The 22,338-nt window shown below is 46.4% G+C and overlaps 1 protein-coding gene across 1 annotated transcript in view; it reads left to right on the top strand.

The window, feature by feature from the left end:
• The window catches only part of WWC3 (WWC family member 3), a 111,826-nt gene that overhangs the window by 67,791 nt on the left and 21,697 nt on the right, over nt 1-22,338 (top strand). Inside the window, exons 8-13 of the mRNA XM_004709981.2 lie at nt 133-282; nt 3,293-3,366; nt 12,175-12,396; nt 15,227-15,316; nt 16,078-16,643; nt 21,875-21,995. Coding sequence (XP_004710038.2) covers nt 133-282; nt 3,293-3,366; nt 12,175-12,396; nt 15,227-15,316; nt 16,078-16,643; nt 21,875-21,995 — 1,223 coding nt within the window. The remainder of the gene's footprint in view (nt 1-132; nt 283-3,292; nt 3,367-12,174; nt 12,397-15,226; nt 15,317-16,077; nt 16,644-21,874; nt 21,996-22,338) is intronic.

Here is a 22,338-nt window from a genome sequence, read left to right as displayed (position 1 = left end):
GCGGGGTGGGGGTGGGGCGGCAGTTCTCTGCTAATCAAATAGCAGATGTAGAAGCAAAGCAGAAAGATCCTTTCTAAAGGAGAGATCAACATTCATATCTCTCTTCAAATCTCTCATCTCCTTCTATTCCAGAGCCTGGCTAAGCTTACTGATGGCTTCAAGAACTGCTGCTCTCTGGCAGAAGTGCTCCAAGATGTCCCTCCCAATCCGGGTGCACTTGGGGATTCTTGTTTACCTCAACAGTTCTGTGATGCTGGGTCTCAGACCGACATCATCGGAGAGGTATGCTCACCAGTTGCCGAGAGAGAAGAGGGCAGCTTTTGTGTGGCCATCACTCATTTTGTTTAATTTTCCATTTTCACGTCAGAATGATTTTGGCTTTTGTGCAGTTCAGTCTGAAGTGAAAAGACTGTGCCTCACCTCCAGCTGAGAAGGTTCCGTAGTGAACGAGTCAATCGAACTGCTGAATGCCTCGATCCCTGTGATTTGGAGTCTTACAAATGGCAGAATGGTTTTGAGAACTGAGTTTACTGTTTTCATGACAGACCTAAGACCTGTTTGAATGTGGGTCAGCAAAGTGTTTCTGTGAAGGGCCTGATAGTAAATAAGTTTGGCCTTGTGGGCCATGTGGTCTCTGTTGCAACTACTCCGCAGTGCCACAGTAGCGCAAAAGCTGCCACAAATGAATCGTAAATGGATGTCTGTGGCTGTGTGCCAATAAAACTTTATTTACAAAAACAAGTGGTCCAGCCTGTGTGTAGTTGGCTGATTTCTGACTTCAACCAGTGATTTCTAAAGGCTTTTTTGTAGCTGACCCACCCTTGGGTTTATCCCTGAATGCTGTTCCTTATTCCTCTAGTAAAATGGCAGGAAATGGAATTAAATTGAATTTTGTGTGAGACTTGGAAACATTTCAGAATGCCCCTTTGGATAATTTTTGAAGCCTTGAGTTAGAAAAATGCAAAACAGAACAAAACAAAAACAAGCACCGCCACCAAGGTTGGCAATAACTTGTTTGAAGCTGGGTGATGAGTACTTCAAGTCCCTGCTATTGTCATGTCAGTGAGGGGTCATTGGCGTTGGCGTTAACCACTTGAAAAAGCAGTTTGGATTGCTTTTTTTCCCTTTGAGCTTATTAAGTAAAGATGAGATACTAATGGACTGCAGAAGGCAGCAGGGGGGATGCGGTGGGTGGGTGAAGAGAGACAACAGAAAAGAGGCAGACAGCTCAAGGTTTTAAATAATTAGCTAATTTTTAAAGCTTTGGCAAAGAATGCCACTTTGTGGTACAAAATATAATAAATAATGACTTAGGCTTACTAGAACTGTCCCCATTTCAATTTCCCCTTCATTATTCTCAAACATACACTTGTGACCGTGTGTCTTCTTGGGTTTAACGGGTCTGTCCACCATCTGTAACACCCAGAGAACAGTAAAGGATGCCCAGCCTTTTGCATGAAGGTTTCAGAGTAAGGAAGGAAAGAAGTACAAGGTTCAGGGAATTCCTCGAATAGTCCATTGGTCAGCATGAGGTTAAGGTTCTTGCGCGTACAGTTTGTGCTCAACTGCTTACCCTAAAGGTTGACAGTTGCTTAGGAGATGCTGTGCTTTAGGTAAAGGGAAAATTTGAAAATGGATGTTGATGGTGGTTGTGCAACATGATAAATGTAGTTACAGTCACTGAATTGGACAGGTCGAGTATTGAAATGGCAAATGTTTTGTTGCATATATATTTACCATATCATAGCTGGTGTAAGGAGCTCTGGTAGTGCTGTGGGTTAGGCATTGGGCTGCTAACCACAAGGTTCAAACTCACCAGCTGCTCCTTGGCCATCTTTTACCTTAAAGATCTGTACTCTTGGAAACAATCTATCCATGTATCTATCAGAATTGACTTTTGACAGTGGGTTGGGTTCGTATCTGGTCTAATAAAATTCAGATCCACTAGTGGAGCCAGTTGATTGAAAATACAGTTATAGGCTATTCCCAGGAACCCAGGAAGAGGTAACGAAGGTGAATTATCCTTTTGGTTTTGTATGGAAACTTGATTCACTTTTTAATATTGGTGTGAAAAACCGTAAGTACAACTACCGGTTGGTTTCTGAGCACTGCATTTTTTTATTCAAATTTCTGAGTGATACCCCTGTTCCTGTCGCTGTCTCTCTTTTTACCTTTCATTCTAAGGTACTCCCTGGGCCATCAGACAGTGTCTTGTAACCTACTACTCCATGGTCCTCAACTTACTGAGGAACAGGAGACTGTGCTGGCCCAAATGGGATGAAATGGTTTGCCTTTGTACCGACTTCTACTAAATACTTTTCTATTTTCTGTTTTGCTTTTATTGTGTTGAAATCCACATAACATAAAAGTGGCCATTAACCAATTTAAAGAGCACACTCCTCTGGCATTTAGAGCACTCGCAGTGTTGTGAAAGCACTACCTCTGTATAGTCCCAGAATGTTTCCATCACCCCAAGTAGACACCAAGCACCCATTAGCAGTCACTCCCCATTCCTCACAACCCCTCGCCCTAGGCAACCATTCATCTGCTTCCGGGCTCTATAGATCCACCGGGTTGTTGCATACTAATGGAGTCGAACTGCTTGGCCTTTGGGATCTGGCTTCCTTCACTCAGAATGTTTTTGAGATTCGCCCATGTTCTATCTCTATTTTCAATCTTCATCTGTCATTGTTGCTTGAAATTGCACAATAGAGGAAGACATTCCCACCGTTAAAAAAAAAAGGTTACTTTTAAAAAATGCACCACTTTGGGTAAAGCTGAAGTATTCTGGCCCCTCTCCAAGTACTGCCAAGCAGAGGTCTTCTGCAGAGTACTGTTTGGTCGGTCTCCTTCTAGATGGAAAGAAAAGAAGGTCCCTCATTGTTGAAATGAATTTTCTGTTTTGAAAATATGTCTTTTAAAGCAATCGTGGATCTATGGCATATCGTTCTCCAAACTGTTAGCTATTTGTGTACAGTTCAGTGACACCGTCACCTTGCTGTACACCTGTCGCCAGGATCTAGGATCCTAGACAGAAGCGCAAGGCTCCTGAAGCAATCACTCCCGCTTCTCCTCCCTTCTGCCTGCCTCCAGGAGCTGTGGGTGGACTTCGGCCTCTTTCCCCTTGCTTACGCATTCTGCGCGGATTTCCCGTAATGGAGGTCATATGCCATTTGTCCTTTTGTATTTGACCCATCTCATTCAGCATCATGGGTTCAAGGCTTATCAGAGCATATTACAACGTGACTTTAATATATGCTTTCCTTTTTGTGTGTGTGTCTGTTCCTGAAAGTTTGTCTTTGATGAGAAAACAAGACTTGTAGACCGAGTCCGACTTAACTGGCAGTATGAAGAAGCCAGGAAGAGGTAAGAAGCTCTTTTTCAAGTTTTGCCTTCTGCTTCTTTCCCCTTTCCCGCGGAAAGAGGTTCGGCAGAGTTCCAATGTATGCTTGTCCACAGTTTTATAAGAGAGCAGTGCCTGATATAAGATATTGGGTATGCATTTATATTTAGCTTATTGCTACCTGTGATACATTTCAAGTGCATTTAAAATGTGACATTCTCAGTATTTCAAACGGTTATAACGACTTGATCCATGAAGAAGCGATTTTTTTGAAAACTTATCCTCCCAGAACTCTTTGTCTCCCTCTCTCCTCCTCTCCTTCTGTTCATTCTTCCTACAGATTGAGCATCAGCCACTCGTCCCAGCTTTAGTTCAATCATTGATTTCCCTGTACCTACCTATGTGGTTCCTGATGCCTTAGGTTAATGGGCAAAGCTACATGTCTTGGTTTAAAAGACACTTTCTTTACTGTTGGGTCAACATGAGATAACAGACCTATTTATTTTTGGTGGGAAGTGTGTAAATGCCATCAGTTACATTGAACTGCAGTTGACCTAATCTGCCCGCCGAAGATCAAGATTTGGCTGTGTTTGTGAATTCCTATCTCTCCTTCCTTTCTTTCCTCCCTCCTGTTTCACCTTTTGTTTCTTGTCTTCCCTTCCTCGTGTTTCACAGGGCATGGGCAAAACAAGGAAGGCAGGGTGTGCCTTTCATGGCCAGAATTTTTATTGGGTCACATTTCGTTCTTGGGCCTCATTGTTGTTAGTTGTCATCAAGTGGATTCCAGCTCGTGGTGACCCCATGTGTGTGGGATAGAACTGTCCTCGGTAGGGTTTTCAAGCCTGGAACCTTGGGAAGCACATTTCCGGGCCTGTCTTCCAAAGGGCCCCTGGGTAGGTTTGAACAGTCATATTTTAATGCAACCAACACGAGTCCTTCAATGTTTGTTTGCCAACTGCGCCCTCCCCTGTGAGGTATTTTTGTAAGCGCCATTATAAAATTTGGCACTGTGGTGCTTACGAAAATACCTTGGCGGTGGGGGTGCTTAACCGTTTGCGCAACCCAGAGTCCATCCTCCTGGGCATGGAGCCCTGTTTTCGCAGCCCGAGTCGTCAGTGGCTTTCATGTCCTCTTTTGAAAGCCTTTCCCTCTTTTGTATCTTCTGGAAAAAGCCTTAAAACCAAATTATTTTCAAATGTCCTTCTGAAAACTAAGAAGTATATATCTCTGCTTAATGTTTCTTTTGTCTCAATGAAACAGGACCTGGGGGTGGGGGTGGGGTGGGTGGAGCAGAAGGCCAGGGAGGGAGAGGGAGATCTGTTCTGGAAAGCAAAAAGAGCTGAGCCCGCGCAGTATAGCGGGCAGTGCACGAGTGTCTGGAAATCCACTTTGCTGGCTTTTTCGAAAATGTAAAAATAGCAGCACAGGCGGATCATATGACTCCCTGCTGCAGGGCAAGTGAACGATGAGGGGCCCTGTGTGTGTGTGTGTGTGTGTGTGTGTGTGTGTGTGTACATGTGCGCACAAGGAGGGAAGGCTTATAGCCATCCTTCCTTGCCTGTTACGATGTCCTCGTGTTGGGCGTTACGCGTCCCCGTGAACAAAGTTCCTTCAGCTGGGCTGGCTATCTCTGTGTCCACATTCTTCACTTATCATACATTCCTCCGCTCTGGCTTGCCTGCGCTTGTGAGTGGCTATTGTCTCTTCTGCACAGTCCTCTGCTCCTGCTTGCGTTCTGCTGAAACGTCTCCGTGTGGGTGCTGGAATTTGCTGTGCTGTCTTAGAATGCAGAAAGTCGATCATCGCTCCACTGGAACATGATTGTTTCAGAGTTTGCTGTGACATTTATCAAACATAGCAAGTGCGTTCTTTGTCTTCTAGAGATCGTGTTGGTGTAGAGGGAGTAACCCTTTCGAGATTCAGAGGCTGCATTTGTGAAACTCGCTGAGTGTTTAAGAACAGTATTCAGGGATCACCCACCGGCCTTCATTAATATCTTTGAGAATGTATGAGACGGCTTCAAAAAGTTCATGGGGAAAAAAAATCCATGACCTTTTCATTCCATTTTCCTATGAATTATTTGAAACTCCCTCCATATTCTTTCTAGATTGATGGCCCCTTCTTAGCATCAGGCAACAGCTATGACTGCAGAGAGGAGGTTCATACCCGAGCATTTCAGCCTTTGGAACAGCAAGGGCTTCTCAAAAACACCTTTCAGGGCTGCAGCAGCACCATTTCCAAAGCCGAGCTGAATGTTGAAGCCATCCTAGGTTAACTCGCTCAAGTGCCTTCTCCTTAACCGGCAGCATGGGGGTTCTGCATGTGGGGGGAGAGAGGCTTGACCTCTACTCCCTTCCCCAGAAAGACTTTCCTATATATGAAGACCTTTTCAGTTGTCAAAACTCTCGCACGCGTGCACGCACGCACGCACGCGCACACACACACATTTTATAGGGATCTAATATGTAGAGAACAGGTGCTGCTAAAGATCATGCAATGCACAGGACAGGCCCACAGCAAAGAATGATCTGCCCCTAAATGACAGTAGTTTGAGAAACTTTAGCTAAGGGTAATCTGAGACATAGCAGGGAATTGGGGGGGTTGCCCATCTTGTTCCTAAAATCCATACTTGAGTCAGAATTGATGCTGTGGCAACCGTTTCATACAGTCAATGCCTGAGAAACATCCTATGACCTGGGTGGATCTGGAAGGATTAGGACCACAGTCTCATGGGATAACTTAGTCAGTTGGCTTAGATAATCCATAAAGATACTGTTGTACATCCTAGCTTGGTGTATAGTGTCTGCGAGCTTAAAGCTTACGAGCAGCGATGTGAAATACAACTATTTGTCTTGTTTGGAGCAAAAGAGAATGAGTGAAAGAAACAAAAGACTCAAAAAGAACCTACTGCACAGGGTTAACCTTCCTTATGAGACACAACCGCTGTGAACATTATTTCTCACTGATTCCAGGCATGCTGGAACCCCCAAATGCACATATCATTACCCCAACTTTCCTTAATCTTTAGATTCAAAACCTCAAAAAAAAGTTCCCTAGTCAAATCACATAGAACCTTGTCATGGATGGTATCTGGTTAGTGAAGTACTTTAAATAGAAGAATAAGCTCCTCTCCTGGCAGGAGGAGGCGGAGGGGGAAGAGGGGTAGCTTTCTCAACTTCATACGGAGAGTGTTTCCTGGGTTTGCAAATCATGATGCTAACTTCAATCATTTTCGTAGAGACTAGCTCAGTCTTCTATTTATTTTGATACTGGCTATCACTGCCAGCCATTCTCACCAGGGACACATTTGAAGACAGACTGGGAGAAAATGTCGAACAGAAATTTGAATTCCTTAAAAAGGCCAGACTTACTGGCTCAATAGAGAGCATGACCCTAACATATCCTTGAATTTGAAGCTGTAGCCAGTCTTAAGGCAAATTTATTATCTGACAGAAAGGTGACCTTCAAGACTAGTCTGTTTCTTTTGCACATTACTCAAAGTGATCTCTTAAATAATCTGTGCTATGAGACCAAGGGGTCAAGGTTTACCCGAAAGCAAAGATGAGAAGGCAAGGAGGGGCCAGGAAGCTAGTGCGATAGAAGCAGACCAAGCAGAAGGGAAATAATGGGAGTCCTGACACATTGTGAAAATGTTAACCAATGTCACGGAAAGCCTTGCATAAAAATGATTGTCCTTCTGAAATTATTAAACCTAATCTATGCATATAGTCACCTAAAACATATTGAATATGTCTATGTCTCTCAAATGACTGTTGCTGCTTTCTTTCCCCTTCAGGAAGATCTCTTTGAATTCCAAAAGCAGACCATAGGGTAGGAACATTTCAAATGAGTCGCTTCAAAGTTTGGGTTTTTGTTTTTTCTCCAAGAGTCAAGTGAGAGGAGCACATCTTTTTGAGTCTCTCCAGATGATGCAGATGGCTCTCTTTTTACCTGAGAGCACATGTCCCAGAACTGTGCCAACTGCAGCCATCTCCATAGAAACACGGCCTGCCCAGATAGGAACAAAACATTCTGTCCATCCAGTTTTCTTTCTCTGCCTTAGTGTCTGCTGCCAAGGTCAGGCCTGCTGCTCCTCTGTTGACAGCAGTCTGTGCAGCTCATGCTCCCAATGCGATGTGGCCGGTAACTTGGACGTTTTCTTCCTTTCTTTAGGTGTCAAGTTTGAGGGCGGGAACTGTTAAGGATTAAAGCCCCCCCCCCCAAAAAAAAATGTATTGAAGTCCTAACCCCCATGCCTTTGAGTGTATTCTTGTTTGGAAATAGGGTCTTCCTTTTGCAGATGTTATTTTGTAAATTAGGCCATACCACAGTATGGCCCTAGTCCTAATCCCTTTTGAGTGTTGCTGTTTTATATTTTTAATTGTGAATTTGGTACCTGGAGGTTTACCTTACAAGATCTTCAGTTTTGTATTCAACAACTTAAGCTATGTATCAACACCCACCCACCCACCACCAATAGCATACTTTACCCCAACCCTTAGATTTCTCTTTTCCTCTTCTTTCCCTTGAGTGGCATTTTATAAATGAGAGGAGCAGTCACCGAGCAGAGTCATGTGAAGACAGTCATGTGAAGATGAATCTGCAAGCCAAGGAATGTCACAAGACACCTGGGGCTATCACAGCTGTGAGAGACCAGAAAGTATCTTCCTTGAGAGCCTTCAGCAAGAACAGGGCCCTGCTCACGCCCTGATTTCAAGCTTCTAGCCCCTAGTACTATGAGACAATGAGTTTCTGTTCTTAAAAGCCACCCACTTTGTGGGATTTTGTTACAGAAGCCCTAGGAGACTAAGACAGGGGCTTAGTTACTGAAGACAATGAAACGTGCCCTCTCCATCTGTAATTGTTTCGTAGCACTGTTGTAACAAAGTACCACACACTGGGCAGCCCATTAAAAACAGAAGTCTACAGTCTCACAGTCCTGGAGGCTAGAGGTCCAAATGATGGGGTGTTAGCTCTGTTGATTTCTTTTAGAGGCGTTAAGGGAGGATCTATGCCATGCCTCTTCCTGCCTTCTGGTGATGGCCTGTGATCCTTGGTGTTCTAATCTCTGCCCATCTCCACATGGCAGCCTGTGTGTCTGGGTGGGTTTCTTTTCCTCTTTTATAAGGTCACCACTCATACTGAATTAGGATCCATCCCACCCCAGTATGACTTCATGTTAACCTAATTGATACCATCTTCAAAGAACAAAGTTACACCCACCGGTTAAGATTTTAGCGTTAGTCTTCTCCAAGTGCGCCATGAGACTTCATCTTTCCATTGGACTTTGACCTTAGCTGAGCTTTTCTTGAGCCTTTTCTTCTTTAAAAGAAAACAAAATAAAACATTTTACTTCTAGAACAGTTTTAGGTTTACAGAAAAGTTTTACAGAAGGTACAGCGAGTCCTCATTTATCCCTCCTCCCCCTCACACACCCCTTCTCTCTCTCTCTCTCTCTTAACACTTCGCATGCCTGTGGTGTGGTCCATTTGTTACAAATAATGAGCTGAAATTGAAACATACTATCAATTCAAGCTCATAGCCAACCTTTGCTTTGAATTTAAATGGATATTTTAGAAATGGCATAGAAACAAACTAAGGAGGAAGAAAAAGCAGATATTTCAAACCTATAGCTGTCACTGAAACCAGGAGGCACTGAGCCAAGACCATTTTCTGCAAGCAGACAAAGGGCCCCATTGCCCCCATCCCCATCATGCGGGATGGTGGGCTGCCTGGGGTTTGGGTGGATCCTTCTGAAAGCAGCAACATTTTAGGAACCTGAGCAGTTGTGTAATGGATTTTAGATTTCAGGTACAGATCCAGAGCACCGGAGCTTCCCACTTAAATGTAAGGTTGCCAAGAGCCTGAGCCGACTGAGCAGACACTAACAACAACTCTTGTCTTGTCGTGTAAAACAGTGCTCCGTGTGGTCTTAAAGGTGCCTTTTAGTTTGAGAAAATGCAGCTTGGGTTTCTGATGACTGTGTGAGGTGCTCCGGTGGTTTCTGCAGCATCAGTGCGGATTTTCACTCCTGGTTTCATAGTGTGCCTGCTCTGCAACAGACGAGGTGGGCAAAAACAGTTATTCCTGTTTGACGTCTGTCCACTTTAGGACCTGTTCAGGGAATATAATTTGGAAACTGAAAGTGGAAGGCCTGACTGAGGAGCTGCTTGCTTTTCTTCACTGTCCAAGACCCAGGGGCACAGAGTTGAAAGCTTCGAAAGGCATTTGTGAAAGCTTATACGGAGACCGTAAAAAGTATTACCTATCAAATACAAGAATCAATAAAGAATGTAGTTGACTTGTGGGAGCAAAAACCCAAACCCTCGCCAGTTGTAAAGTACTCTTTATTCTCTTTAACGATGCACTTGGAAGTTTTTTCTTCTTGCTTTTTGGGCAAACTTCCATCATGACCTTGCTTAGCTTCTGTGTATTTAATTTCACTGAAATGCAATTTCAAGGAAACATTTTTCTGGAAAGGATTTTTCCTTTGCTACTCAGAATGGGTAGGAAGGCGCTGGGAGAAGTGAGGAGAACCATCTTATCTATCCCATGGGGGTGTGGGGGTGTGTGTGGAGAGTGGTTGCTGTCAAGTAGACTCCAATTCATGGTAATTCCATGTGTTTTAGAGCACACCTGGGCTTCAGTGACTGGTATTTCTGAGGCATGGGCACCGGACATTATTGCTAGGGCACTCCAGGGTAGATTCGGACCACCATCCAACCTTTTGGTTGGCAGCCAAGCACACCGGCTCTTAGTTCCACTCGGGCACTCCAATCCCATTGGAATGTACAAGAAATCATTGAAGGACATGTTCTTTCCACTTCCAGTCCAGGTAGACCAGCATGTATGTGTCTCTTGGCCTGGCCGAAGGCAGGACCTAGTGTCCACATCTGGTAGACCCTTGGTTTCCCCTCTAAGGGCGCAGATGTAGGAAAGGCCATTGTACTTTCTGAAATAGCCAGTATTCTTCTAGATTCATCTATTGCTCAAAAATGAGCTTGCAAACATTATGGTTGTGGTGCAGTTGTAGCACACACACAGCTCAAGGCATTGTTCCCGAGCCCAGCAGGGCTTACATGGCCCAGTCAACGTTCCAGGTGGGTGGCACGAAGGCAGCAGCATCCTCGTTTTGTTTTTCCGGAGAGGTCATCCCTCACCATCCGTCCTTTCGTGTTTGTCCTCCGAGCTGTGGAAAGTTCCAGTCCACTGTTCCCTTTTGGCCCCGGTGCTCCTGCTTGCATGCCAGCAATGGGCCGGCCTTTTGAAATTTGCCCTTTACTTCTCCTTCCTCCTGGAATTCATCCCCCCCGGCCCCCCTCTTTCTTCTTTCTGATAGTAGCTAGTGCTTGAAGCTTTCCTGGAAAGGCTGATTATCTTAGGACAGGATCGCCACCACCCCCAGCAGCCTGAGTCATCGCAGAAGGGCAGCTAGCTAGCCTAGAGCTGCCGGACTCCGATGGAATCTCAGTCTCCTCACCCATAAACCTGCCTTTAGAGGTCATTGGTCTACAAGGACCTCGGCAAACGCAAGACGTGCTTTGTCACATGGCTCTGTTAGCGACATGGAACGTTCCTGTGGATCCCATACACTGAAATGAAAAAAAGCCGGAGGCCACAGTGATCTTGCTTGGGTGACGAGATCCTTCATGAGTTATTCCCTATTTTCGACTCTAGTAGGAGGTCCCCGAAATTTCATTGTGTATAATGTCTGACTTGGTACCTTGCAGTGTATTTTCCTTGGGTCTCAGTTATATGGATCCCGTAAAGTTGAATCCTACTAATTAGACATAGGTGGACACCTCGGCCCACTTGACTCCACAGTCCTGTTTAGCTGCCTCTGCCCTTCGTTGGGTCAGTGACACCACTCAGCACCACTTTCCAACACATTTCCAGGAGCTATGTTTTAAGGGAGTCAAAAACTTGTGTCGAGCAGTTCCTGCCGTGAAACTAGTAGCATATCAAACGAGTGAAATGCATGCTTGCTTTTCAGCTGTAATGGGTCATAGCTGTGGGTTTTCCTGCTTGCCTCAATACCCGCAGGGGCTGGCGAGTCTCTGTGCTCACAGCTATTCTGGTGGAGCCTGACTTATTGCAGGGCCGGCCAACAGGTTTTCGTAGATGTGCCAGCTGCAAGCTCTGAGCCGTGTCTGTGTGGAGTGAGCAGGTTTCTGCAGCCTGGACCCAATGGGCAGGCTGGCAGCCCTGATGAGTAGCAGGCGCCCTGGGCGCTTTCGTCCTGCGTTTGCCATGCCCATCACTGGAGAGCAGCGAGTCTCAGACTTGAGTGCCTTGGATTTCCGGTGTGGCCTGAGCCAGGGTGTGTGCAGCCCCTGCCTTCCGATCCTTGCATTCCAGTGCACAGGTGAGCGGTGCATCTCTCGCTTACGGTTTAGGCGGGTTGTTACCGGGGAGGCTCTGCAGTGAGGACTGAAAGCCCGAAGCTTCTCTGTGGGGATCAAGCACAGTGGTTAGCTCCTGATCAGGGCAGGGAGAGACTAAGGGAAGAGAGTGCCTCTGTTCACACCCATCACAGAGAAGGCCACTGGTCTGAACCAACATGCAGTACTGGGTCCAAGGAGGGCTGCCACCTTGGTTTCAAGTCTTTGAAACAAGCAGGAGAGGACATTATTGTTACTCTCTGACTCATTGACCAGGGAGGATTATGTAAAGGACGCACACCCCATTTCTATGACTCATTGCCTCTAAAATCCTTGCTTGCATCATGAAGGGTTTACGCAGGGCAGTTGGGTTTACAGCATCCAAGGATTGGTGCCGAGAATGGGTTCTGGTAGTCAGTTGAGTTCACTCCTTGTCTCTCTCTCTTCCAGAGTCTCCAATATCCAGCAGCAGCTGGCCCAGCTGGATAATGAGTCCTGGCCGGGACTGGCTGAGGCCGACAAGGACCGGCTCCAGCTCCTCAAAGAGAAGGAAGCCTTGCTTCAGGAGCTCCAGCTCATCCCTCAGCAGCGGAGGTCAGCAGAAGAAGTGACGCGGCTAGAGGAGGAGATCCAGCGAGCCCGCGCCACATCTGTGCAGGGCGCCACAGAAAGGTGGGCTGCTCCCGACAGCTCCAGGACAGGCAGGGACAAGGCTTCCGGGGGTGGGGTGGGGGGGTCACCTGGTTAAAAGAAAATTTGAAGCACTTCCAAGTGGCTCTAGAACCTTCTTGATTGTCATCAAAGCAACAACCGCCTGGGGTGTTTCCGTGCCAAGTGAAGGGGAGCCATGAAAGTAGAGAGGAACCACCTGCTCAGAAGTGATTGAGAAGGGGAAGGACAGCTTGCTTACCACTTACCTCAGGCCCCTTCCTGGTATTCCTGCTCTGTGGTTTTGCCCAGATAGCGCCCTCTAGAGGTGAGGTGTCATCGTACTCCCCCTAAGCACTGCCCGTAGAGGCCCAGCTCTAGAACAGGGTGGCTCTGCTGCCCATGGGAAGTCACCGTTCCCCACATCATCAGTGTTGCAAAGAGCCGCCCTGCTGCTTTGATTTCTGCCCTGCATTTCTGGCCAGGAAAGCAAGCACGTTTTTCCTTTGGCAGGAGGAAGCCTGCTGCTTCCGAACAGGCCGCCCCACGCTCAATCTTTGCACTCTTGTGCAGCGTGGGAAACGAGGGGCCAGCCCAGTATCTTTTGTCCTTTTCATCCAGTGCCATGGCTTCTGGCTCCCATTCCCGGGTGCGATCACTGACTTGGTGGCAGTGGGGTCTGCTTTGCACATTGAGGTGTTGTCAGACGTTTATCTGTGTGTGGCATTTGCTGAGCTTTGTAGAGTCCTTCCCACCCCCCACTGGCCCCAGCCTCATCTGATAATATACTGGCTCCTTGAAGTTCCGCTTCTTATCATGATTGTAAACTGTTATCTGGGGGAGGGGGGCAGTCGGTGGTTCAGTGGTAGAATTCTCACCTTCCACATGGGAGGCCCTGTGCCATCCCTGGCCATTGCTGCTCACACGTGGCTACCTCCTGTCTGTCGGCGGAGGCTTGCATGTTGAACAGGTTGCGACAGAACTTTCAGACCAAGATGAAATAGGAAGAAAGACATACGCTTAACTTCCCCAAACTAGTCACTGAAAATCCTATAAATCCCAGTGGCCAGACCGGGCATTGAGGTCACTGTGAGGTGAGAGCCCACTCCATAGAGAGAACAATAGCAAGCTGTGTCTAAGTGAATGTTGTGAAGGTTTCTGTAACATTGTAGCAATGTTTTGTACTTGCCCTCATCTTTGTTTCCTGAGCTGTGATAATAAAGTACCACTAACTAGATGGCTTGTAAGGACAGAAATGTATTCTTTCACTGCACTATTGGTCAGGAGTCCTAGATTTGGGGGAGGGGGTGTTACCATGTCAGTATCTTCTGAGGGTGCTAAAGAACCTGCTCCTTGTCCCCCACAGTGTTGCTAACATTTGTTCTGTTTGTTTGCTTGATTTCTCCTTTAGAAAAAAAAAACACCTTGCCATCTAAGTAAGAGCAAAATGGCATCTCATTGTGCTTTTGATATGCATGCTTCTGATGGCTAATGACACTGAGCCTCTTGTCATGTATTTGATGGACAGTTGAATGTCCTCTTGGATGAACCAAGGCTTTTGCCCATTTTGTGATCAAGTTATTTGTCTTTTGGTTGTTGTCAACATTTTATATGTTCACCTACATTCGGTATTAGCTTCTTATTGGATATATGGTTTTTGAAGATGCCAGTGAGCAATTTGTATGTTCCCTTTTTTGGTATAAAGTCTTTGGACAAACAGTAGTTTTTTTTTGTTTTTTTTTTTAAACTTTTGTGAGGTCCCATTTGTTTATTTAGTTTTTTACCGTTCATGATTTTGTTATTAACGTATGCTAGATAACCCATTGTTGAAAACTAGGCCCAACAGCAGGTATGGCCCTTGCTTGATCTCCTAAAAACTTTATGGTTTCCGTTGGTGCATTTAGGTCCTTAATTCATTTTCTAATTTGTTTTTGTGTGTGGTGTGAACCATGGGACCCAGTTTCACTTTCCCCACATGTGGGCATCCAGTTTTCCTTGCACTATTTTTTGAAGAGACTTCTCTTTCCCATCATATCGACTTAGAACCCTTGTCAACAATCGTAGGTGTGTGGGTTTATTTAGGAACTTATGTTTCTTTTCCACTGATCTATGTGTATATTGCCATACCAGTACCAGGCTGTTTGGACCACTATCACTATTGTATAGTATGTTTTAAATCAAGAAGTGTGAGTTTCAGTTGTGTTAATTTTGGAGTTGAAAATTCATGCGAAAGTGTTAAGGGAAATACCACCAGCCTTGTTCTGGGCCTGCATAGATTCCGGCCTACCGGTTGCTGTTTGCTGTGGGATGTGCTTTGCCGAGGTCATTGCAGCCCTGGAATTCTTGGAGAAGTAAGAGGTTTCCTGTCGTTGGGAAGGTGTAGCATTGAGAATAAGAAATTTGCAGTCAAATTTCTTGTTATGAAAGTATACCCACTCTCTTTGAAATGCAAAGGTGCCCTGGTGATGCCTTGGGGCAAGCGCTTGGCTGCTCACCCAAAGGTGGGTGGTTCTAAAATACCAGCTACTCTGCATGAGGACAATTTGACAGCCTGCTTCCATACAGATTAAAACCCCAAACCAAACTCACGACGATCATGTCACCGCCAGGCCATAGTAACCCTACAGCCCAGAGTAGAACTGAGCTAAAGATGACCGCATCATCCTCGAGCAGAGTGGCTGGTGGACTGGAACCGCCAACATCTCAGGTTCGGTCCTTAACCCACTGTCCTTCCAGGGCTCCTTAGAAACCTATTGGGGCAGTTCGACTCTGTCCTACAGGGTCAACATTAGGATTTTTTTTTTTTGCTTTGTTTTATTTGAAATCCACCAACTGGCTATTTTCTTATCTGTAGGATTATACTTCAGGAGAAAAAAAATTCTCTACTTAAGCAGCTAGAAGAAGCTACCCGCTTAAAGTCCTATCTCCAGTCCCAGCTGAAAAGGTTGGTTACTTTACAAGAAAAACACCCGCTGCTGCAATATTGTGTTCTAATGGCGCTGCCACGAACTTTGTGATTCCCTTTCACTTGGATTTCTCCCGTGGTCATTTGGAACTTGAGGTGGTATAAATGCAGAATGAAAGAATGGACAGAGGGAGTATTTTATTAAAATATGATTTGATAGCTGAAGAGAATTGAACTCAGAGCAACCAGTCTGAAGTCACATTTATCTGAGGATTTTTACCATCTATCCACAGCTTTTGAAAGGTCTAGCTCTACATATATGCACACATGCATTTCTTTTCAATGGTTTTAGATTGGCGAGGTTGGGGTGCACAGTCATTGCTGGTGTCTTCAATACTTACCGTCTTGTGAAGTAGTGATTCTAGGGCTTTGTATGTCGTCTTCCCAGTCCTCCTACCTGATGGTCGGAACAGGTATTACCCCAGCCCTGGTGATAAAATGGGAGGTTCAGAGAGGTCCACTAATTTGACCTACTGTACTCAGCTGGTCGGTGTTTGAGGCAGGACTTGAACCTAGACACTTATGCCCCAGAGCCCTGGATTTGAACCCCTGTGCCTCATTGACATTAAAAATAAACAAGGGAGGTATTAATGAAAATCATGGGCATGAGCACTGAGGGTTTCAAATTCCTCGTTAATGGCAGCATGAGGCCAGCGTTTCTTCCCTCATGGAGCAGATGACATGTTCTTGACACTGGTCTCAGAGCTGGAACGCTCAGAGTGTGGCCTGTCTCGTTTCAGCCTGTCTGCCAGCACCCTGACGGTCTCCTCGGGGAGCAGCCGGGGCTCGCTGGCCTCCAGCCGGGGCTCACTGGCTTCCAGCCGGGGCTCCTTGAGCTCCATCAGCTTCACCGACATCTATGGCCTGCCGCAGTACGAGAAGACTGATGTCGATGGCAGCCAGCTTTTGCGCTTCGACCTAATTCCCTTCGACTCCCTGGGGAGAGATCCCCCCTGCTCTGATTGCCCCGCCCCCACCAGCTTTAGCAAGCAGAGGCGGTCCCTGGACACTCCCCAGTCCCTGGCTTCTCTGTCTTCCCGCTCCTCCCTGTCCTCCCTGTCTCCCCCCAGCTCACCTCTGGACACGCCCTTCCACCCTACCTCGAGGGACTCTCCTTTGGCCCAGGTGGCCGATGGCTTTGAGGTGCCAGGTCTGGGAGCGCTAGACAGAATGAGGACCCAGGCCGCTGCTGTGGGGGATGAAGAGCCGCAGGGAACAGCAGCCCTTCAGCCACATCTGTTCCCCAGCGATGGGGAAGGATTGCGAGACCGAGGACCCCAACAAGCTGGGACTCCTGCGGGTGGAAGTAAGTATCACTAAGGTTTGTAGGTTTTCTCAGCCTTTGGAAGGAAGGTTTAACATTCAGGGAAGAAAGCACGTTTGATTACATGGAGACCGTCTGGTGTTTCCCTGGCCTCCCGAGCTTTAAATTTAGGAAGCTCGATCCGATTAGGAAGGGAACAAACCTGGGCCCATCTGCATCATTTCCTGGTGGCTTTTCCCATGTCTGGAAAGATCCTGTCCATTCCCAGGCAGTCATTCCCACATATTTGGCCTGTTGTAAGAAAATAATTTAATTGTTGGAGATAACCTAAGAACCACGTAGTAGTTCCCATTCAGAGGATGAGAGCGATGGCAGAGGGCCTGATGAGTTCTGCAGGGGGGCCAGGGAGGAATGTCCTGCATTGCCCGCTGAAGACCAGCACACAGACTGGAGTCCAGTTGGTGCCAAGCAGAAATCTCAATGTCTTTTTCAACTGGGAACAATGTTGCTGCCCCTACCAAGGACATTCGACAATGACTGGAGATACTTTGGGTTGTCACAACTGGGTACAGGGAGAGTGCTCCTGGCTTCTCGGGGGCAGAGGCCACAGATGCTGATCGACACACTCCATTGTGCAGGACAGCCCCTTCCAATGAAAGTCCCGCGTATCAGCACCAAGATTGAAAAAAAAACCAACCCTGGTGACCTACTGTAGAGTTGCTTAACACCTTTACTCAAAAGAAAACTACCAAACCACTGTAGTTAGGGTCGTGGAAACCACTTTGGATGAGCAGTTGGGAGCCCTGGGCTCCGGCTTCATTCCCTGCCCTCTCCACTGGCCAGCTGTCTGAACTTGAGCCACAAGCATCCTTTCCACTCCTCTGAGTTTGGGCTTCCCGATCTTTGAACAAGGTGGTCTTTCTGGTCCCTTGTGTGGCTCACCATTCTGCTGCCCCCATGGGTTCCATAGAATAGATGCAAGGAGTCTCTGGTAACACATGGCTATTGACCCCGAGACACGTCCCGTTCTGTGGCCGCACCAGCCCTTTCTGGCACTGTGACTCCGCACCATCTTCTCTGTGTTTGCAAACCCCCCCTGCCTGTGCTCCTAGGTTCTGCTTCACAGGCACAGGTGCTCTGCTCCTTGTCTCTGCCTTTCATTGAAAGCAGGAGGTAACACACTAAGGGCGGGATGGCACATCCTTCAACACTTACGTTTATTTCCTGCCTAGCCTGCCCACCCCCAGGCCAACTTTTCTTTAAAGAGGATCCATCTGGCCATGAGAGGATTGAGGCCAGGCGAAAGCCAAGGTGGGAGGGAAACTAAGTAGCTTTATTTCTGATGCTCATTTCTTGACCACCTCTTCCCACCCTGGCAGATTTCAAAAATCAGAACCCAAATCCGCTGCCATCAAGTCCATGCTGACTCATAGGGACCCTCGATGGCAGCGTAGAATTGTCCCTGCGGGATCTGAGACTGTAACTCTTTATGGGAGTAGGAAGCTGCATCTTTCTCCCATGGAGCAGTTAGTGGTTTTGAATTGCTAACTTTGCGGTCATGCCCAGTGCATACCCACCATAGCACCAGAACTCCTCTCGGTAGACCCCCCCAAACCAACCCAAACCAAACCAAACTCACTGCCATCCAGTTGATGCTGACTCATAGTAACCCTACCATGCCACCAGGGCTCCCTTGACAGACGCCCCCCCCCCTCCCTCCTTAGGTTAAATGGCTTAGGCTCCAAGCTTAGGCTCCATTTTGATACTGCCACCTGGTGGTCAACTCTTATGTGCCATTGTTAGTCTTATCCTTTTTTCAAACTTTCTGAGATCGACTAACAATGGCACATAAGAGTTTACCACCAGGGGTCGGTTGGTTAACATGCATCAGGTGACATCTTGCCTCCCTTGGTACTTGCAGGAACACAGAGCCCAAAGTTATTGTAGCTTTGTAAGGGTCGTAGAACTCATCATGTTACCCCTTCCCTCTGGTGATGTTGTCAGGTAAATTCTGAACTGTGACTTGCAAGGTCAGCAGTTCAAACCCACCAGCTGCTCCTCATGAAGAAGATGAGGCTTTGTGTTCCCATAAAGATTGATAGCCCTGGAACCCTTATATAGAGTTGCTATGAGTCAGACTCAACTCAATGGCAATGGGTTGGGTATGGTGGTTAAAGTCATATACCGTATACACTCGAATATAAGCCAAGTTCTTCAGCAAATTTTAATGCAGTTTAGGTGCCTCTACGGGTATTCGGGTTCTCTTATACTCGAGTATATACGGTAGCTCCGTCCAACTTCCCATTCACAGTCTTGCCAGTATCAAAACTGCCCATGTGTAACCCTAAGCAAGTTTCTGACATACTTTAACCAATTGGCACCGAGTCAACCCCAACACATGGCTGCCCATAAGTGTCTGGGTCGAATTGTGTTCCATAGGGTTTTCAGTGGCTGGTTATCCAAAAGTAGATCACCGGGCCTTTCTTAGGCACACCTGGATAGACTCAAACCTCCAACCCTTTGGTGAGCAGTCTAGCACGTTAGCATTTCCACCCCCCTGGGAAGTTTATCCCATCTTAGTAAGAGAACATTCCAACATTGTCCAGACGTCCAAGGCCAGCACACTGAGTGATTTCTTCCATCATGCTGTTGGTCAATGTGTTGGGAGAGAGGGCGGGTCGAGTGGGAAAAGCCACTGTGTCATTGACGTGTTCACGGTGTTAGTACACTTCTGTCTTCCCTGGGCTATAAAAGTCAAATGTGTCATGACTTTGAAATACTTTTTTTGCCCCATCAGTCCACTAGTATTTGCTAATATAAACCTGTAAAAACCTTGACTTCGATGGTCTGTTCGTTGGCATTTTTATTACAAGCATTCTCGGCTTAAAATTATTGGCATACATTGTACAGTGTTTTTCACTTTCTTTTCTTCTTTTTAAATCTTGCTTCTCACGCAGCGTGGCAGAAATATTCGCTGTAAGTGACCTTGGAGTTCCTGTTCACCGTGCTGGTTAGGCTGTGAATGTATCTTGGTGGAGTGGATACATTTCTTTCTTATTCCCAGGGTGCGACCCAGGAGAGCATCTTATGTAGCTCAGTTGTACTCTAGTTTATCAGCTACTATCTTTATTGTTGCAGTTATTGTTCTTTCTACATTAACATTCACAATGACTACATTCATTGTAGAGAAACTTTCCTTAAAGTGTCAACTCTCTATTTTCTGAATATGCCCCCCGCCTCCGCCCCGGATGTTAATGTTTTCTGTTATGCGAGCACACTGTCTGACAACTTTGTCCATGCTGTGATTTTCTGTTGTATTTTTGTCCCTTTTATTACGTGCTATTGATACTTGTAAGCATTCATGTTGGACTGTCTGTCTTTAATGATGGAACATGCACGCACTTGTTTGAAGGAGCATCTATTCCTTGCCTCCTTGATGTTGCTTGCTCCCCAAGCTGACCTAATGTGCTTTCTGTGGGTCCCATCTGCTCACCCTGAGCAGCAGCTGGCCATCATCTTGGGTTGGCTCCTGCTCCTAGGTGCACTGTGAGCTTGGCGACGAAGCCTGAGCCCGTGGAGGTTGAAGTCCTTGCTGTCCTCTCTCTCTTCCTTGGCTTGCATTGTGATGGTGAGGGAAAAGGGGCCTCCGAGCTCCACCCTCGGCTGCCTGGGAGCTGTCTCGGCTTGTGCCCCAGTGTCATTTGCTAAAACAAAACAAAGCAAAGCCAGCTGCTATTAAGTCCACTCTGACTTCTGGTACGGGGTATACAGTCTCTGTAGGGTTTTCAGTGACTAATGTTTTGGTGGATCATCAAGCTTTTCTTTCAGGGTGCCTCTGGGGGGCTTGAACCACCAACCTTTTGTTGAGCAGCCAAGCATGTTAACTGCCTCCCCCCCCCTCCCGAGACTTCGTCCAACCAGTACATTCTGTTTGAAATTCAAGGCAAGTAGTTTGGGTCTTTGCATAAGGCTGGGTTGAAGAAAGGAACTGGACTCAGGAGATCTGACCTATAACTGGAGCTCTGGGCTGTCTAGAAGGGCACAACTTCTTATTCCTGGCTGACCAGGTGAAGGGACACGGTCACCGTAGGGTTTTGCATTGCACAAGGTTAGCATTTTCTCTCTAAGTGAAACTAGGAGACCAAGTGTCCCAGCCCCGTCCTACTGTCTGGTGCAGTATTTAACACGTTGCTTATGTTTCATTGGTGTGAATAAATAGTCTGGTTGAAAAGAGGGTTGGTTGTAGCTTTGGTCATTTCCCTCAATCAAGGGGTCACCCATGCCAAGGTTTTCTGATTAGAGAGCTTGAACCGCCAAAGACATGTATAGATGTATCAAGGGGGGCGGGGGGCATGTGTTATGACCAGGGGCCATCAGGACCACATTTCTAAGCAGATTATTTCGATTCTTTTTTTTTTTTCATGAAAACACACCACATTCTAAAATGGTCGAGACTCCTGTGTACATAATCATGCTCAGTCTAGGGAGATGAGATGAGATGTGTGGTTCTTTGGTCTTTCTTTTGTTCAATGGAGTTGGCTCTGATTAGTGAGGGGTAAGAAAACATCCTAAAGAGAAGAATGTCAGCACTTGTCCTTGGCTCTTGATTAAAGTAGATCTGAAACTTACACTCAGCTGCCTAGTAATAGTAGCATTGCCACGCCAAGGAAGCAGTTCTGGAGGAGAGGCTGACCCCAGGGCTCCTGGGAGGAATATTGCCATCTGAAGCCTCCCTAGCTCCTCCCCTGAGGAAATACCTTCTGACTCTTGATTGAAATGGGTGGTCTGGTGACCTAACGGTTACTCAATTTTGTTAGGACTTATTTGTAACATTAAACATTTTCTTTCCTTATTATAAAAAACAAGGTGTATTTATGGTCTAAAATATGAGGAAATGCCAAACAGCATAAAGAAAATAATTCAAGATAATCTCACACACACGTAGAAACGTTGACCATTTGAAATTATTTGCCATTAACCATTTGGGGACATCTTGCTTGGTCTTTTGGTTCTGCCAGTCTGTCTTAAAGTGCCTTGTGAAGACCTCTCTGCCAGCATTGTATGTGTGTGTGTGTGTGTGTGTGTGTGTGCTCATTAAGGAGGTGAAACGATATTTATGATCCCAAGTGCCTTTCTAAAGAATTCAAAGAAATAGGCATGTCTTTAGTTTTTCCATGTGGAAAAAAAAAATATTGGGCACAGTTGTATGTGTTTAGGATTATGTTCATTGCAATCATGCAACCCTTGGTAACCTGTGTGTGTCTTCCTTATAGCAGTGACTCTTCGAGAAGACAGTGCCAGGAGGTTGGAGAGGAGAGCTCGCCGTGTCTCTGCCTGCCAGTCAGACTACTCACTAGCCAGTGACAGTGGAGTATTTGAACCTTTAACCAAAAGGTCAGAAACTGAGCTTACAGGTTGCCTCACCCTGACCAGCTTTGAGACAATGTTACTGTTAAATATTGAACCCAAAGGACACATACTGAGACATGTACATATTTAATCTTTGCTTTTCTGGGAGCAGAATTACTTTGCAAGCTGTTTCAACTGTGGTATATGGGGCTTTAGAAACTGGAATAGTAACTGCTGTTGGAGTTTCTGGGTCAGCTTTGGAGTGGTAGGAAGATTTCTCTTTTTCCAGTCCTGGACAATAAAGCTGGACAAGGAGACTCCTTAGGCTTGCTTAGTTTCAGGGGTGGGGGCAGTGTGTCAACCAAGCCTGTGATCACCATTGCATTCA

This window comes from Echinops telfairi, unplaced genomic scaffold, assembly GCF_000313985.2.
Source record: "Echinops telfairi isolate 266 unplaced genomic scaffold, ASM31398v2 ScPeMD7_53;HRSCAF=182, whole genome shotgun sequence".
In the NCBI taxonomy this organism is placed as follows: domain Eukaryota; kingdom Metazoa; phylum Chordata; class Mammalia; order Afrosoricida; family Tenrecidae; genus Echinops; species Echinops telfairi.
Note: the sequence above shows the minus strand (reverse complement) of the source record. Positions and strands in the feature narration are given on the sequence as shown.